At 32.8% G+C, this 17,787-nt stretch overlaps 3 protein-coding genes across 4 annotated transcripts; 1 reads left to right on the top strand and 2 right to left on the bottom strand.

Annotated features, from left to right (window-relative positions):
• The first annotated feature begins 203 nt into the window (after positions 1 to 203).
• LOC146942781 (early nodulin-93-like) lies at positions 204 to 3,459 on the top strand. The gene is made up of 4 exons (XM_085756861.1): positions 204 to 519; positions 771 to 832; positions 2,536 to 2,611; positions 3,025 to 3,459. The coding sequence occupies exons 1-4, from the start codon at positions 405 to 407 to the stop codon at positions 3,123 to 3,125; spliced, it is 354 nt and encodes a 117-aa protein (XP_085612987.1). The 5' UTR covers positions 204 to 404; the 3' UTR covers positions 3,126 to 3,459.
• A 517-nt stretch (positions 3,460 to 3,976) lies between these two features.
• On the bottom strand, positions 3,977 to 7,968 carry LOC146942780 (uncharacterized). Its single transcript, XM_085756857.1, has 7 exons — positions 7,720 to 7,968; positions 6,948 to 7,659; positions 6,322 to 6,864; positions 5,922 to 6,237; positions 5,219 to 5,716; positions 4,447 to 4,622; positions 3,977 to 4,350 (listed from the first exon to the last, which is right to left on the bottom strand). Exons 1-7 carry the CDS (start codon positions 7,920 to 7,922, stop codon positions 4,174 to 4,176), a joined length of 2,625 nt encoding a protein of 874 aa, XP_085612983.1. The 5' UTR covers positions 7,923 to 7,968; the 3' UTR covers positions 3,977 to 4,173.
• Positions 7,969 to 9,952: 1,984 nt separating this feature from the next.
• On the bottom strand, positions 9,953 to 17,527 carry LOC146942779 (arginine--tRNA ligase, chloroplastic/mitochondrial-like). 2 transcript variants are annotated; one of them, XM_085756858.1, is made up of 16 exons: positions 17,331 to 17,527; positions 17,090 to 17,241; positions 16,815 to 16,992; positions 16,499 to 16,717; positions 15,929 to 16,009; positions 15,311 to 15,394; positions 15,088 to 15,192; positions 13,443 to 13,621; positions 12,865 to 12,949; positions 12,605 to 12,791; positions 12,395 to 12,464; positions 11,387 to 11,456; positions 11,024 to 11,113; positions 10,692 to 10,760; positions 10,385 to 10,486; positions 9,953 to 10,297 (listed from the first exon to the last, which is right to left on the bottom strand). In XM_085756858.1, the coding sequence occupies exons 1-16, from the start codon at positions 17,337 to 17,339 to the stop codon at positions 10,187 to 10,189; spliced, it is 1,791 nt and encodes a 596-aa protein (XP_085612984.1). In that variant the 5' UTR covers positions 17,340 to 17,527; the 3' UTR covers positions 9,953 to 10,186. The 2 variants fall into 2 exon arrangements, with proteins under 2 accessions (XP_085612984.1, XP_085612986.1); XM_085756860.1 differs by lacking the exon at positions 11,024 to 11,113.
• Between the last annotated feature and the right edge of the window lie 260 nt (positions 17,528 to 17,787).

The raw sequence follows: 17,787 nt of genomic DNA, 5'->3' as shown, positions 1-17,787 counted from the left end.
AAAGAGAACAATAATGAAGTAGAGAGTCATCTAAGGAAGGAAAGAGACGTTGTATGACTTCTAATTAAAATTCTAATTAAATCTTAACTTATTTTGACACTTCATACAAGCTCTGCTAATAAAATGGCCAAATTGATTAAGGATTTATAAATTAAGAGACTATTTTAACATATTAATAATGCAAATGAAGTAATATAATACAATTAACTATTATCAATATCTTATACAAACCGAGGCAAGCAATAATACAGATACCATTCTCAATATAGATATCTTATATATACAAACTCAAGCAAGCCAATTTTTTTATACTTGAGTTTAGATCTGATTTTGAAGAGGAGGAAAGGGTTTAAGAGAAAGAGAAACGGAGTGTGTTTGAATTAATGATCAAGTGAGTGAAAGCAATGGGAATTCCATCAGAACTGAGGGACATGTGGATTGCCAATAAAAACACAAGTTTGCTGATTGCTTCTCCCGCAGAAGAGCAGAAGATGTTGAGGTCTAGTCAATGTACAGCTGGTAATTACTATTTTTCTTATAATATACTTCAAGCCAGTTTTAATTTTCTTATTCATCAGTGTATGTTTCAAGCTTATGATTTGCTTCATAAACATGTTAATCTATTTTCCAAGATTTTCATCAATCAAGTCATAGGTGATAGGTATAGTGTGGATAAAATTGCTAATTTGTTTTTTAGCATAGATTACATGAATTCACAATATTTTCTGATATACATGAATTTTACCGTTTGTCATTTTCTTAATATGCAGAAGGTGTGCGTGCTGGATTCAAGGCAGCCGGCATCGGATGTGTGGCGAGTACCGTGCCTACTGTACGTAAGCTTTTAATGGACAAAACTTAGGTGCGTTTTCATATGCTTCTTGACTAAAAATACATATTTTTTTGGCTGTAACAAACTTTAAGAAAATTATGGATTTGAGAAAACCATGGATAGCTTAGTTAAGAAGCATATGAATGTCTTTCGATCCTTAAAGAATTTCTGTTTTTTTTTTTTAACTACACTTATGAACCTTATCTGTTACATTTGAGATATTACATTTTTACCCCCCTGTAATATAGGCGAGTTCCGGTTTTCCCCCTGTTTTTTTTTAAAATTTTTTTTAAAAAAATAAAAAAAACGAAAAAAATTCTTAACAAATAAAAAAAATGAAAAAAAATTCTGGAAAAAAATAAAAAAATACCGAATAATTGGAAAAATTAATAAAAATGAAAACAAAAACCTGGAAAATTTTAAAAATAAAAAGTAAAATCTGAAAAAATTAAAAAAATGATAACATTATGGAAAAAATTAATAAATTTTGAAAAATTCATATTTCCAGATTTTTTCAATACCGGAAAAATGAAAAAAAAATCATATCTTTTTTCGGAAAGTACTTGTCATTCAACCGTATAACATGATTTATATACCGGTGTCAATCAATATACATTGTATCCTGTTATTCGGACATGGTTTTTATAAATATGAATAATCTTAAAATTTTCGAAAATGACCAATCTTGAAATTTTTGAAAAAAGATTAATCATATTTACAAAAACTAAATTTTCGAAAAAAAAAGATAATAAAATATGAATTTTCGAAAAAAATATTTAAATAGTAGAAGTTCAAATAGTAAAACAAATATAAATTATGTTTGACTCAAATACCATTGAAACTAGTAGACACTAACATAAAAAATGTTTTGAGCAGTTTGTATGTTTTTCGAAAAAAATATGAATTATGTTTGACTCAAATACCATATTTTTTTTTATCTTTTTTTTTTTCGAAAATTTAGTTTTTGTAAATATGATTAATCTTTTTTCAAAAATTTCAAGATTGGTCATTTTCAAAAATTTGAAGATTATTCATATTTATAAAAACCATGTCCGAATAACAGGATACAATGTATATTGATTGACACCGGTATATAAATCATGTTATACGGTTGAATGACAAGTATTTTCCGAAAAAAAATATTATTTTTTTTTCATTTTTCCGGTATTGAAAAAATCTGGAAATATGAATTTTTCAAAATTTATTAATTTTTTCCATAATGTTTTCATTTTTTTAATTTTTCCAGATTTTACTTTTTATTTTTAAAATTTTCCATAATTTTGTTTTCATTTTTATGTATTTTTTTATTTTTTTCCAGAATTTTTTTTCATTTTTTTTATTTGTTAAGTATTTTTTTATTTTTTTTAAAATTTTTTTTAAAAAAACTTAAAAAAAATATTTTTTTAATTAAAAAAATATTTTTTTTTATTAAAAATAAGGAAATGCCACGTGTCCTTATTAAAAAAATAAAAATAATTATACAGTCAGCGTGCCACGTCATCAAAAAAGATGACGTGGCGCGCCACATCAGCACCTGGCGTGTGCCAGATTTGACCAGGGGTGTTTTCGACGGAATCTTCATATTTCAGGGTTGGAATCGAAAGAATCTTTTTTACAGGGGGGAAAACCGGAACTCGCCTATATTACAGGGGGTAAAAATGTATTAACCCTTTTTTTAATGTTAAGCTTTAGAAAATTCACAGTTGGTTGCAGTTCGGATGATTCCATGGGCAAAGGCAAACCTCAATTATACTGCTCAGGCGCTTATCATATCTGCCGGTGCGATCTCAACTTAAATTTGTGTTACAAGAGCACTTCGATTACTGATCAGTTATATGTTATCAAAGTCAGAGAACTTCAAGAAAAAAATGCCACCAAATTTAATTATAGGAGTAAAAGTATCATTTCGGCGTTGTTTGTATTACTGCAACTTCTTTTTAGCTAACGATTTGATTCCACGGACGATACAGACTCAACTAATCGAGAGTTTGGTTGGAAGTTCAGTAAAATCTAACAAATTCTATATCATCTAAAAAAATTCAACCTTAGATAAAATTCATTAATCACTTGAATCTTATTACTTGGTTTACAAGTTACAACTTGTTCTTAATTACTAACTGTATTTAAAATGTATGTTATGTATGAAATTCTAATTTTGATAATATAGTGGTTTTTGGTTGTTTTACTTGCAGTATCTGTTGCGTCATTCTTTGTCGCTGCTGACAAAACAATCTTGGCTTGTGCAAGAAAACAATCCCTGCTGCTAGAAGAGTCTCCGAAACATGAAAGATGATGCAGTTGAATATCTTGGGTTTCAACACCCCATGATAATCAATCCTAGTTTTCTTTTTCTTTTTATTTGGTATCTCAACAGAATAATGTGCAATGAGTGATAATTCCAACCTTGGCCATGGTGTGCTACTGAGCTATTACAAAAGCTTTTCTTCTTTCTGAGACCACCTCTATCCTCTCAGTGGGAGGTTTTTCGTTCTTGAATAATAGATTTTGTCTTGTATTCATTTAGTTCATATGATAACGTGTGAAATTGTCTATCTACCCCTTGCTACTTAGTAGATTTTAAAAATCTTTATAACTTTGTTGCTGGGAATAAATTTCTTTATGACAAACATGAAAACATTTATTCCCATCCTTCTTACTCATAGTAACAAGTAAGCGTGTCCGTGTCCTTATAGTATTGTAGAATGGTATTGCCCTTCATAATCTATCTTCATGGTGATCAATTCATTACAAACAAGCTTGTCCAGGAATCATAAAGGAGGGGGTGTGAGTGACATTTAAAAAGAACTTAAGGGAGACGAGTGCAATTTCCGCTATAGAAACCCGTATGATTTGATTAAGTGTAATTATTTTAATTGTCTAATTATTACCTACGTATCATTATATATTTATATGTCAAAATAATATAGTACAAATTAAATTGAACAAAATATTAAACCTTGTATAAAAACATTAGCACATAATATAGGGTAGGACTGTCAAATAGGATAAGCAGGATTATGGAAAGATAATTTGAACATATATAAATTAAAATTTAAATTCAAAGGATAGTAAATAAGCATGCAAGATAGAAATGATTAATCATCTCCATGTCATTTGCATGGAGATGAGCAAGACAGAATCCTGTTAATACATCAGCACATAAGCATAGTTATCTTGACACAAAAAAAAAGGACATCTACGTCGGACACCTTACAAAATACTTCCAGAGTTAATGTTTGTTTGATCTAAGGAGAGAAACAACTATATACAAATCAAAACCATATCAAAATACGACGTTGGAAGATGTTTTAGATGTCAAAATATAATTTCTCTTTGCACATTTAACATTTGGAAGATGACCCTACCTCCAAATTCAAACGCTGTTTGCCTTTCTGTCTGTTTAGCTCAAGAATTCTACCTTGAATCTGGTCAAATAAATCCACAGATTCTATATTGTTATCCGAAACACACAGTAGAATGGTCTCCAGACTAGCAATTTCTTGGTCTCTTGCTTTATCCTGAATTCACATCCAACTTATTTATAACTAACATGCAGGTGCATGAAAATGGAATGTATCATAAAATAGAATGGAATTTGAATAAGAAATACGAACCTTGATTTCAATGGAGTTGGTTTTCGTGCAGTTGCTCTCAGAAATCACTTTTGCCCACTGCACAAGTTCTCGCAAGAGATCAACGGATGATTGATTCTTGTTGGTAATGTTACAAGCACAAATGAATCTAACAGCTTCAACATGTTGCTGGTTATCGATAAGATTCTGAACAAAATCTGCAAGGTGCGAGAAAACTTCACTTCATGAGCTGAATACATCTCAAAATAAGTGGGGGAAGAAATGAGAACATCTCAAACCATTTAAAATATCAACCAAATGCGACCATGGTGGGCATTCCTTTACGAATTTCCTATGGCTGTTTTAAAAAAATCTGTCACTCCATGGCGGAATGCGACCATGGCGCTGCTATCTAACAACACTGACTACTTGCAACTGCCAATTTTAATTGGACTTTTTCCGTTACAAATTTGTCTTTAACAAAACAACAAATCATTTCCAAATTTAAAGACTAATAAAAGAGATATATATTTGAAGTCTATTTCATTTTCACAGCATTAGACAAAAATGCAAATTTTCTCATAACAAAGGAGATATGACTATTGGAAGGAACAAAATTAAACTTTTACATCTACTGGATGAAGCCAATCTAATATCAATTCAATTTCCTACCAACAAATATTCACACATTTGATTACCACTTGAAGTAACTTACACTTCAAAGTGAGATGAAAATAAGTATAATGGCTCAAATGTACAGAAAAACAAGAAAGGAGATACTAGTGTATGATCAAAACATTTTAAGCTAACATACCAGAAATTTTATGTGTCAAATCCATCATTCCAAACAGCTCTACCGCTATTTTGTGCTGAGCAACAAATCCAAAATACTTCAAAATTTCATCTTCATCAAAATAAGGGACCAATCCATAAATTGACATAAGGAGCAGATAACCAAGAACCCCCACGGAATTTTCAGTATTTTCACTAATGTACGCTTTCAAATTGAGGACTAGTTTCAATGCTTCTTCTTGTACATGAGGTTTGATATGTGGTGAGATTCTCATTAGTTGTTCAAGCAGAACAATGTGGCTACCATTAATAGTTACAACATTGTCTCCCTTACACTGTGGAATGATGCGGTTCTGTATTATATCCAGGTTCTGTATTATATCCAGAACATCTTTTGATGGATCTGAGGATGTTAGAAGATTGACTAGAATGCCATTTCCACGTGACTCAAGTTCATCAGTCTGTTCAACTGGGAGCAACTGCAAGCTTCTTCCATCAATGGCAGGACTTGGATGATCTTCTGTGAAAGATGAACGGAAAATCAACATGCCAATAGGAATTTTAAAAAATATAATATAATATGAAAGAATGTAACCTCTCTCCTAGATTGGAATGCATGGATGATAGATATATCATTTTATTTTATACTAGAAGTAACAACCAATGTCATCATATCAGGTTGAAATGAAATTGTCTCATTAAACTAGATGATGTAAAACATTTACCTGATTCAATTTCCTCTTCAAAAGATTTTATTAATGTTTCATATTGATTGTCGCTTAACTCAAGTTCCTTCAGTTGCCCTTCAAATTGATTCTGTTTTGATTTTAGCTCCTTCAGTTGCAGTTCCCAACGATTTAGTTCAAATTCCTCTTCTTTTGATTCAAACTCCCTTACGCGGCCTTCAAAGTCCTTGTCTTTTGATTTAAACTCTCTCACTTGGCCTTTAAATTCCTCATCCTCTGATCGAAACTCCTTTACTCGTCCTGGATATTGCTTCAATTTCGATCCGAGCTCCTTCACTCGACTTTCAAAAAACTTCTGTTTTGTACCTAGCTCTTTCACTCGGCTTTCAAAATCATTCATTTTTGTACCGAGCTCCTTCACCCGGTCATCAAAGTTCACCTCTTTTGATTCAAACTCCTTCACTCGACCTTCAAGTTGATTCTCTTTTGATTTGAGATCCTTCACTTGGCTTTCAAGATGCTTCTTTTCTAATTCAAGCTCCTTCAATTTGCCTTTAAATTCGTGCTCTTTCAATTCAATTGCATTTACATGGTCTTCAAGTTGTTGCTCTTTTGACGCTATCTCCTTCACCCGTCCTTCAAATTGTTTCTCTTTTGATTTGAGTTCCTTCACTTGGCTTTCAAAATGCTTCTTTTCTGATTCAACCTCCTTTACCCAACTTTTAAGTTGCTTCTCCTTTAAATTTAGCTCATTCACTTGCCTTTCAAGATGCTTCTTTTTCGATTCCAGCTCCTTTACTTGGCCTTGAAATTTCTCCTCTTTAGATTTCAACTCCATCACTCGACCTTCAAATTGCTCCTCCTTTGAAATTAGCTCCTTCTCTTGCCTTTTAAGATCCTTTTTTTCTGATTCGAACTCATTTACCCGTCTTTCAAATAGCTTCTCTTTTAATCCGAGCTCCTTTACCTGGCTTTCAAAATGCTTTTTTTTATTTCAAGTACCTTCACTTGGACTTTAAATTCCTCCTCTTTTGATTCAAACTCCTTCACCCGACCTTCAAATGCCTCCTCTTTTGATTTAATCTCCTTCACTCGACCTTCAAATTTCTCTTGCTTCGACTCCAACTCCTTCGCTTGTACTTTAAAGTGTTTCTCGTTTGAATCAAGCTCCTTTAGCCACCGGTCACATTGCTTCTCTTTGGAATCAAGCTCCGTAACCCGATCTTCAAATTGCTTCTTCATTGACTCAAAGTCTTTCATTTGATCATGCTGATCAGTCCTCCTCTTGTTCCTCTTGTCCATTACTTTTGATAACTTACACATTTCTGACTGTAATTCTTCTATTTTACCACTAACAAATATTTTCAAAGCATCAAACTCTTCCTCTTTGGTCTTAATTTCCTTACTAGATTTATCAATTTTTTTGCGCAAGAGTCTCGAGCTCCTCTTCCTTCCACCATCTTTATCGTTGTTAGCCTCGATTTTACGAAGTTCTATCTCATTTTTCTTGAGCTCATGCTTGTAATTTTTAATCAAGTCCTCAATTAAACACACCGGTGCTTCCTTTTCTTCAAGATCTTTAACACATTTTTCAATTTTGCTCTGCATTTTAGTGTAATATTGACTAATTCTTCTGACACAACCAACTTGCTTTTTCTTGTTTAAAAGCTCGTTGGAGCGCTCCTTAACATCTCTCTCAAGGGATTGCAATTTCAGCTCCTCCACGTTCTTCATTCTTTCGCAATTCCTGATCAAAACTGCAACCATATCAAATTCTCTCTTTATGTTCTCCTTCATCCTCACGGAAAATGGTCTATCGACCAACCTCCTCACATACACCTTTGGCTTCTTAACCGAAGTGTGGAAGGAATTGTTGTTATCATCAAAAGGCCTCTTAATTGGAAGTGTAGTAAGCCTCTTCTGAACAGAACCATCAGAGTTACTACTACATATTCCCAAATTGAAAGTTGACAATAACTTCTTTCCTCTCACAGGTTCGTCATCGTAATCAGATTCAGAGTCAAATAAACAGTTTGACATGTTAGAAGCCTTAAATAATCGTTATTGAACTACACAAAGCCTTGGAAGCAGTGTAAACTACTTCATATCCTGGGAAGAAAACAGAAGGTTACAATAAGAAAATCCTAGATAATCAAACAATCACTCCAAAGCAGACGTTTCAACTTCAATAATAAAAAATGGGAAAACGAAAACAACAACATCATGCATGCAGTAGAAATAAACAAAATTAAAAATATGTTATGTGCATTGCCAAAAATAATATGTTCATTAGGCTCCGTTTGGTAAAAAAAAAAAAAAAAAAATAGCAGGTAATTGATAATCTAGCTGACAAGAACAAGGTAGCTAATTGAATTTGTATTGTTTGATAAAATTAATGTTGAACTAGCTTATAAATATAGAATAACATAAAAAATTATTTAATCAATATGTAAAAAAAAAAAAAAAATTATGGTATAAGCTTTAAGCTATTTGAAGTCGCTTATAAAAAAAAACAGTATAAGCTAGTAAAAATAAATTTTAACCTCGAGAGAAAAGGAAAGTTACCAAACGAGTATTTTTTAGTCATACCAACTTAAAAATGAACTATAACCTAGCTTATTGTGCTTGCTAGAGACTATAGAGATCTTGCTTTCGTGGTTTTCACAAGACATGCAATTATGTTGGGAGAGTGGGATTTGTGAATGATGAAAAAAAAAAAGACATGCAAAAAGACAAATGAATACAACATGGCATGTTAATGTTGTGGGATTAGTTACTTACAGTGCATGCATGCAGATTCTGTTAGGTTCTGTGTTTGTCTCCCTCCAACCCAGGAGAAGGGGAAAAGGTAAAAACTTTTTAGAATTTTCTAGCCTTTCTTTGACAAAGGAAAGTGAATGAAGTAAGTAAGAATGATGAAGAACCCAAGCTTGAGGTTCCTATAAATCAAAATGAAACTTGCATGTGTGTCTGGGGTCCACCAAATATCTTGCACAGGAATAATTATTTTTTTGTAATAATGTAATTTTATGAGATTAATTTTGAGTCGCATCAACACTAAAATATTTTTTCTGAGAGGAACACTGCAATATTTTAGAAGAAAAATGTCAAAAACACTTCTAGAACTCTTTTAACATTTATTTTTTTATTGAATTAAATTTATACACATTTCACCGTCGAGATCTATTTTCAAAATGTTATGAGTATGAATTTTACTCAATAAAAAGAATGAATTTAAAATATATGTTTTCATGATAAATTTTGAGACTTTCATAATTGAGGAATTTTTTTTTTTTTTGGTTTGAAAAAAAAATGACAAACACCACTAAAACTTACAAGCACAACCATGAGGTCTTGAGCTCAATCCCTAAAGAATGTTTCAAACCTAAAAAAATATGTATTGCCATTTGAATTAAATCTTGTGGACGAATCTTACAAGTATTTTATAGAAGCTAAATTTTACGAATTTAAATACCAGATAAAACCTAACAAATTGTAATTCATTCCTGACCGTAAGTGAATCTCAAATTAGTCATTATAATCAGCTTGTCGATACCTTGCGTTCAACGACGGAACTTCAATGTGACACTTTGACTACAAAACAATATTTCTGTTACTTTTTTTAATAATATATGTTTTTAGTAATATTTTTGTTACTTTAACGAGTTCAATGACACTTTGAATAAAATATTAATAGCTGGGGTAAAATTGTGGTAACCCATACCATTGAAACAAAAAATGAGTGACTTACTTCAACATGACATGGCTCAATGGAATCCATAAAATACCTTCGAGTAGAGTTCATCAATGAAGGTGCTCTAAAGCATTTCGTTCTAACTCACTGGGTATAGTTTTAGATGACCCATGATGCTGGAAGTAGATTTTGTACTCTATTTAGTATGAATCCACAAACATAGACCATAATAAACTTCTTAAATGTTTTTACTGAACATCTTTTACATAAAACTTAATTTAGTTGACGTTTCACAATTAAAATAAAATAAAATTGGACCTTAAAAAGTTAGTACATTTTTTTAAAGTTAGTACATTTTTTAAAGATCTGCAATCAGTTGAAAACAAATCGTTTCCTCATAAACTGAAAATTTCAAGGGGCCTTGTCAGTAAAATTAGTATAGATGCTCTAACTATTTTCCAATTTCACCTTGGAATACAAAAAACAAAACAGAAGAGGTAGTGATTCTTGAACAAAAAATTTCATATTAGAAGTTCCTACACTTCTATGCACTAAATGTAAAAGTCTGTTCCAAAAAACTTGATCTTGAACTCCTCATTGAGATGGTGGGTCATAACTTGTAAACTGGATCAATTCCAAGGAGATAGAAGCAATGTCTCATCACAACAAGTGTTGCTTCACATAAAAGGAGTCTACTAGTTTCCTGAGGCGACCCAACAACCTGACAAAGGCATTCAAATTAATACACAGAAAATAGAAATAGTGAGGGCATTCAAATTCATACAGAAAAAATTATAACTTTCGATACCTGACAACTAGAATAAAATTTCTTTGTGAAGATTTCGGCCAAATTATACAGGTATTCACACAACATGTTTGGTAATAAATTCGAGCATGACTCCACAAAAACCTGAAAGATAAAAAAACTCACGTCAGTGCATATGTTTTTTGGATTGTAATATATCTATATCGTCACGGACGCGCAAACCTATAGCTGCTTAATAATATAACGCATCAGTTTTTTCTTAAAGAAGATGGACCCAGATTGACAAAGTAAAACACTACAAGTGTAACATGCAAGGTACAAATCTCATGAAAAAAATGTTTCACTTTACCTCAGTAAATTGCAGTAAATGAAGACCCAATGTACGCTCGTCTTCATGCTCCAACACCAAATTACCATTCTGTCACGAGTTGGTAAACAAGATATGAAGCATATAAAATTGTTAGCCAGCATACTATTATATATGTATAAACAAAAATGCATTACTGAATCATATTACAATCATAATAGATGAGTGCTTAATTGACTCATATCAAGTCAACCATGATCTACTCATAAAACCTAGGTACAATACATATATGTTTAACATTATATGAAACAAAAAGCAATTAAATGAACTTTTCCAATAATTCTAATGTCATCACAGAAATTAGAAAAGCTTACCTTTTTTAGTTCTTCTATGTCTTTACCAGATTTCCTGATAATGGAACAGATCCTAGCATGTGCATACAACAAATAAACAGCGGTATTTCCCTGTTGGACAAAAAGCTTAGAAAGGTGAGACATCTATGATATTACATTAGTAGGTTTCATGGGGGACGAAGAACAGGCTCAACATTTGTTAAAAGATGTTTTTTAGCAGTTCTGACAGCAATTGTAAATCAAAAGGATCAAATTTTTTAGCTTTAGACTTCATAAATATTTTCTGTGAGAGGGGAGCAGGACAGGTCTGGGGAGTGGGGGGCATCAATAATGGCTATAAAATCTACAAGCTTTTTTATTGTAAGTTGATAACAATATATGCACCTTATCATTAAGCATCTGATCAAAGTTGAAAGTGTAATTTGTTGTTCTGTTGATCTTCAAGTCAGCATATCTGCAAAGCATGAACATGATGGGTAACAAGTTTGCAGCTCATTCAACATTCCAAGAACAGAGGCATAAGCAGACAACAGAAATGTTGTAAAGTCAAACCAAAACCATATGTTGAGTCATTTGAGACAAAAAGCAATCCTGATAAATGGGGAACATTTAGCATGAGAGGGAAAAAAAAAGCAACCCGTGCTTTGGCTTTTAACTACCTCAATCCCCAAATTTAAGCCTTCTTTGAAAGAAAAAAGTATCCTTAAATATAATCTCCATTTCAAATTACTAAATACATTTATTATTATTTTTTTGAATGGAAAATGTTAGTAGTTAGTTTGCTAGATTAATATCTTCTCCTTCGTCCGAGTTTGAACCCAGGACCTCCAACTCCTTTTCCCTTAGCTCAAACCAATTGAGCTACCCCAGCCCACCCACCCCACCCCCCCCCAAAACTAAATGCATTTATTATTGTTTTCAAATATATCCATAATTAATACTACTAATTGTCTTAGCAGACAAGAAGTCAGAGTTGAACACACTCATATACGAAGGGTATTTTAGGAACCTCTACACAAAATAGACACATTGGATAGACTACCTGTTTTTTTCAATACATGTGAATTTGGCAAAAGGAGCTTATAATAAGGGAAAGAGGTAGTATCTAATTAAACTAATTGCCGGTTAGAAAATCTTGTTTAACTGTATGATAGTTAGAACACATTTTCTAAACCTCAAAGTAAAGAAAGTATATACCAGCCAGATTCGGAACATTAGAGCAGAATGAAAAGTAACACATAAACTTTTAAAATTCAGTAAACAGGAACTAGTAAGACAATACATCTGGTTCCAATTTAACTCAATAAAGTATGTCTACAATAAAGCTAATTACATATTGCTGGAAAGCATGTTGGTCATTATGGGAAAACATTATTGAGATAAAGAACTTACTTAACAGCCCCATATCCAATTGCCTCTGATGTTTTCTCAATCTCTTCCTCCGTCCAATCTTTAGCATTATCTAGATGAACATAGGATTTAGAAGGTTAACCGTCCAATCTGATAGTTTCATAGATCTTCAACAAACAGTAACTTCATTTCTTTGATTCTGGTTTGCATGAAGGAAGAAATAAAAATTGCAATAGGCAACTGGTACTTTACCACGTTCAAGAAGAGCAACTTTACAGCGCCTTTTAGCTTCATCAAGTAAATCAACTAATCGAACAGTCTCGCTGCTGCGACTCCGAAATCGTTTTCCATCATCGCCAAGAACAAGACCAAAACCTATGTGAGTGCATATTGGATATTCATTTGGATCCTTTGGAAGCCACCCTGCACGCCTAAAGGCCTGATAGAAAAACCAAAAGGGATGTCAGACATTTAAACTCATTGCAGTATCAGTAGCACTAATTGGGACATACCTTAAAAAGCATGTCAAAATGTTGCCACTGACCAACATCTGTAACATATATATTCCAATCAAGCTTTTCGTCATTCAGACGATACCTGCAAAGTTCAAGTGGTTAAGGTAACCCAAACAGTTTATCTTCTATTTCCTGTTGCATACTCGGATAAAAATACATGCAAATAGAGAAACATGTACACCAACTTTTCAAGAAAATACAGTGTATATATAGAAACAATCATAAAAGCCTCTTTCCTACCTGAGACCAGTTACACAAAGCAAACACGACATCCTATCACAAAATCATTCTGGTAGCAAACCAATTAAATCTAAATGCTTGGTGATAATTAATGATACATTTTTCCTTTGTATTTTCCCTCTAAGTCTAACTATTGGAGCACCCTTCGACCTTCACCTAACCTATCACATACTCTTCTTATTAGTACTTCTATATGTTTTCTACTGCAATCCCCAAACCACCAAAGGTCACACCAAGATAAACTAATTTTGACTAATTGATAACAGAATTTGAATATTCGTGTGACTCACGTCACAAATTTCAAGATATCCAAAAAAAAATATAACTAAACTAACCGAAGTGATGCTAGATCAGTTGAAAAGTAGTTGTAGCCACCATCTCTTTTCACAGCAATTAGTGGTATGTCTACACCCTCAACAAATATCACACGAGCACCATCATTTTCTTCAATCAGCCCTAATTTCTCCAGTTTCTCCAAAGTTGGAGGGATTAATGGATTGAAGAAGCTCTCTGGCTGTGGCCAAATATATAACCAATCAGTACAAAGTAAAACATGTCACTATTATTTAATAAAATAAAAATATGTCATGAATACAACATAAATTAAAGATATTTGATCAATTTAATGCTACACTATATGCATTATCCAATTTAATGCTACACTGACCAATTTTTTTTTGTTGCTACACTTGCTATATACATGCAATCGAGCAAATAGAGAAGACATAATAATTACATCAGTCTACTTAAACTTAGAATAGAATTCAAACAGAAAAAACCAACAAGCTTATATGTGAGTTAGATATCGCATAGTTCCCTGATGCAAATTCAAGCAACCAGCCAAACATATTGCCGTCACAGAACAAGGAAAAAGACACAATATACTAGATAGAAAATGTTATAATTGGCTAAAACACATAATCAAAGCCACTACGCATTCAATAAAAGCCACACTAACAACAGACAGCATTTCAACAAAACGAAACATATATAAGGCACACATAGAATTCTAAGAGACCCAACACTAAGGGTGTGTTTGGATTGAGGGTTTAGGAGGGGAAGGGAGGGGAGGGTTTACTTTTCATTTTTAAATTACATACACTACAAAATGTTTTTTAAAAAGTTAACATATTAACACGATAAACAATCATATAATACTTCAATCACACTTAATTTATTTTAGAAAAACATGTTATATAGTCTGTAATTTAAAAAAGAAAAGTAAACCCTCCCCTCCCTTCCCCTCCTAAACCCTCAATCCAAACACACCCTAAGACATTGTTTGTTTCTAGGGAAAGTGAATGGATAAATAATAGGATGGAAAGTTTATAGAAAAGTGGGCATCCCTCGTTTGGTTTCTCTGTCAGAGAGGAAAGAAACCATGGTTTTGGTGCTCCCACTTGCAAAAACCTTTCCTCATAAATCAGTAAGGAAATCATGGAATAGACATACAATTTAATAAAAGGACAGACTGGTCCTTTCCTTGTAGCATTTATTATGCTTCACGGTTACGTCTCTTTTCCAAATTAGCTGCTTCTCTCACATGGCATCATGCATGCCTCTGTCTTATCAATTTTATATTTTCATTTCATACTGTCATTTTTTCTTTCTTTTTTCTAAAAATGAATACGGTCACTTCTACAACAACAACAACCATCTTATCTCACCAAGTGGGATCGTCAATATGGTGACTTCTATTTATCATATGATAATATATTGTAAAAATAAAACAACATCTTCTATTTTTTATGCACGGGTATTTATGTCATTTATTAAATGCATATCTTTCTTTCCTCCCACTTTTCTCTACTATCGCTTATACCAAACAATTAAAAAATCATCTCACTTTGCATTCACTTTCGTTCCTTTTACATTCTTTACTTTCACTTTCTTTTTCAAACCAAACAAAGCATAAATTAAAAGAAAAGGAAGAGATGAGAAATTCCACATGGGAGATACAGATAAAAATAGAACCCTTACCATTTCCTCCAAACGAATTCCAAGGCGTTGATAGACCTTGTTAAATTCAGTCCTACTAACATCGCAAATTTGTTCCCATGCCGTCCGATACTTGGGATCCCCTCCCTGAAATCAAAATTCAGGCAGACAAAAAATGTAAAACCAATTCCGCGTGGGCAATGACCTTGCAAACAGGGGGCAGAAAGAAATAAAAATGAAACGAAAAACTTGAAGTAAAATTTACCTGGAGCTTGACCACTGACTGCTGTGCATTTAACTTAAAAGCAGGATCACTATCAAACCTCAATTTTGAGGCCTTATAGAATGCCTAAAAATGCACCCAACTCCAATAATTTCAGAATAAGTAAAATAATTTACCATCAAAGCTAAATAACAATCAAAACATAAAATGCTATCTATAAGACCAATAAACATTGCCACTTCAAGGTTGATTGTTCATTTATACTAATAATAACTAGTATCTATGGTCAAACATAGGCCATAACCTTTATTTCAGAGTTCACACCTTGACATCTTTCTAATTAAAAAAATGGGAACACAGTATTAAAGCAATACCTGTCAACAAAATCAATTACTTATCTTTTCAAGGCTGTTGGCTGTTTCATGGGAAAGTAGTAGCTTATATTATCTATTGAGGTATTGTGGCCTTTATAACAAATTAATTCCTAGACTAGATATCTAAAAACGCATAGTTACTACTTGCATACAATTCAATGATAACAACCATGCAGCTGGTTAACTAGACACAACGTCAGACCTGAACCAAAATTACCGACCAACATATGAATAAACACCTACCTATGAAAACTGGTATGAAGTTCATTTCCACATGTTATCTCACCTGTAGATCTCCAATATCAGATTCATTAACATCTTCTGGGTTTGGAAATTTCTCAAAGAGGTATGCAATCAGCATCCCGAACTGCGAAATCAATGCATGGACTTTAAGACATATGCTACAATGCCAAAATGAGATTCTTCGTAATAGAATGAATGTTCTATAACTCAAGAAAATATGTCATAAGCAAACATTGTTATTTTGGTGGCAATTGAAATAGTTCAGTGTGTAAACTATTTTCTTTGTAGGCAGGTACAGCAGCACGACTTCGTTTAATTTGGATGAATGGAGTATATTCTCAATCGCATAAGCAGTTAAAAAACCAACTTACATCAGCCATTGGTCCCAAATACAACTAGAAATTAAATGATTTTTGCAAAGGAATCACCCAAAGACATAAGGTTCTGAACAAAGAAAATCATATCCCAAAGAAAAATGGTTACAAATGAAAAAATAAAAATAAAAAAATCCTAGCTTTGACACTGTATAGCAATTTCACCAGTCACAACACAAGAAATAGCATAAAAAATCTAACTCGGTATAAACATAATGTACTTTAGAGGTTAAATCTACCTGAGTGCCCCAGTCACCGATATGATTTCTGCGGATCAAACATTCAGGCTGGCAAAATTCAAGCATGCGTGCAAGTGTGTCCCCAATAATGGTTGACCTGAGGTGACCAACATGCATTTCTTTTGCTATATTGGGTGAGGAAAAGTCAACCATAACCCTCTTGATTGGAAGTCGAGGTGCCCATGAATCAATACCATCGGTAAGCATCCTCTGTAATCTCTGCAGGAGGAATTTTATTCTGTTAATTGCATGATCCAAACAACACACTAGGGAGACACTAGCCTAGAAATAGAAATTGAATGAATGAATGAATGACCTGTGCTATCCAGTTCTTTGATAAGACAATATTGACAAATCCAGGACCGGCAACAGAGCACGATTCTACCATTTGTGATGAAGGGAGATTTCTCATAATGCCCTCTCCAAGTGAACGTGGATTTGTGAACTCCTGTTGCTTCCCTTTAATCTTAGCAAAAAGACTCATTGCATTATTACTGCGCCAAGAATGAATGAATTTAAAAAACAAATAAGTGGGTGTTTGGATAAAGAGCTTAATTAAGCGCTTATTTGTGAATAGCTTTTGAAATATACCATTGATAATCAGCAGGTTTGATACCATTTTTTGCAACACATGCATCAATTAATGGGACAATGGCATCGGATTGAGTGGGCAGAGTTGCTTTGAGAGCTTCCCCAAACAATTTGGCCAATTGCTTCTTCACACTCGCAGGAGCATCTAATTCCTATAATATCACCATTATTTCATTACCCCGAAATAATAGAAATAATAATAAGTTGAAATGATTAATTTAGGAGTTGATGATGAACTTACAATGAACATGGTGGATATGGATGGATTGTAATCAACTCGATCAAAACACTGACTCTCGCAAGAGAGGATGAAGAAACTCAGAGAGAGGGGAGACTTTTCTAGAAGGAGAACACAATGGAGGGGGAGGCTAGGCTAGGTAGGGGTTTTTTCGGTGAGTGAGAGAGAGAGGAGTAGGGGCTCGTTTGGGCTATGTTTGGGTAAAATTAACAATTTATAACTGGTTTATAAATATAAATATGAAATGACATGAAAAGCTAAATTTATCAATGTTTAATTTTTTTAATTAAGATTGTAGAGTAAAATTAAAATAAAATATTATAAGCTTTTAGCTATAAGATACTTGAATTAGTTTATAGAAAAAACATAGTGAAAATAAGCTATATGTTTATGAGAAACAAGCGGTTATCAAACGTGTATTTTTTAGTCATATCATAAGGACTTATAAAATTTCAAGTTA

This window comes from Medicago sativa, chromosome 3, assembly GCF_051527215.1.
Source record: "Medicago sativa cultivar Bolivia chromosome 3, Bolivia_mono, whole genome shotgun sequence".
In the NCBI taxonomy this organism is placed as follows: Eukaryota; Viridiplantae; Streptophyta; class Magnoliopsida; order Fabales; family Fabaceae; genus Medicago; species Medicago sativa.
Note: the sequence above shows the minus strand (reverse complement) of the source record. Positions and strands in the feature narration are given on the sequence as shown.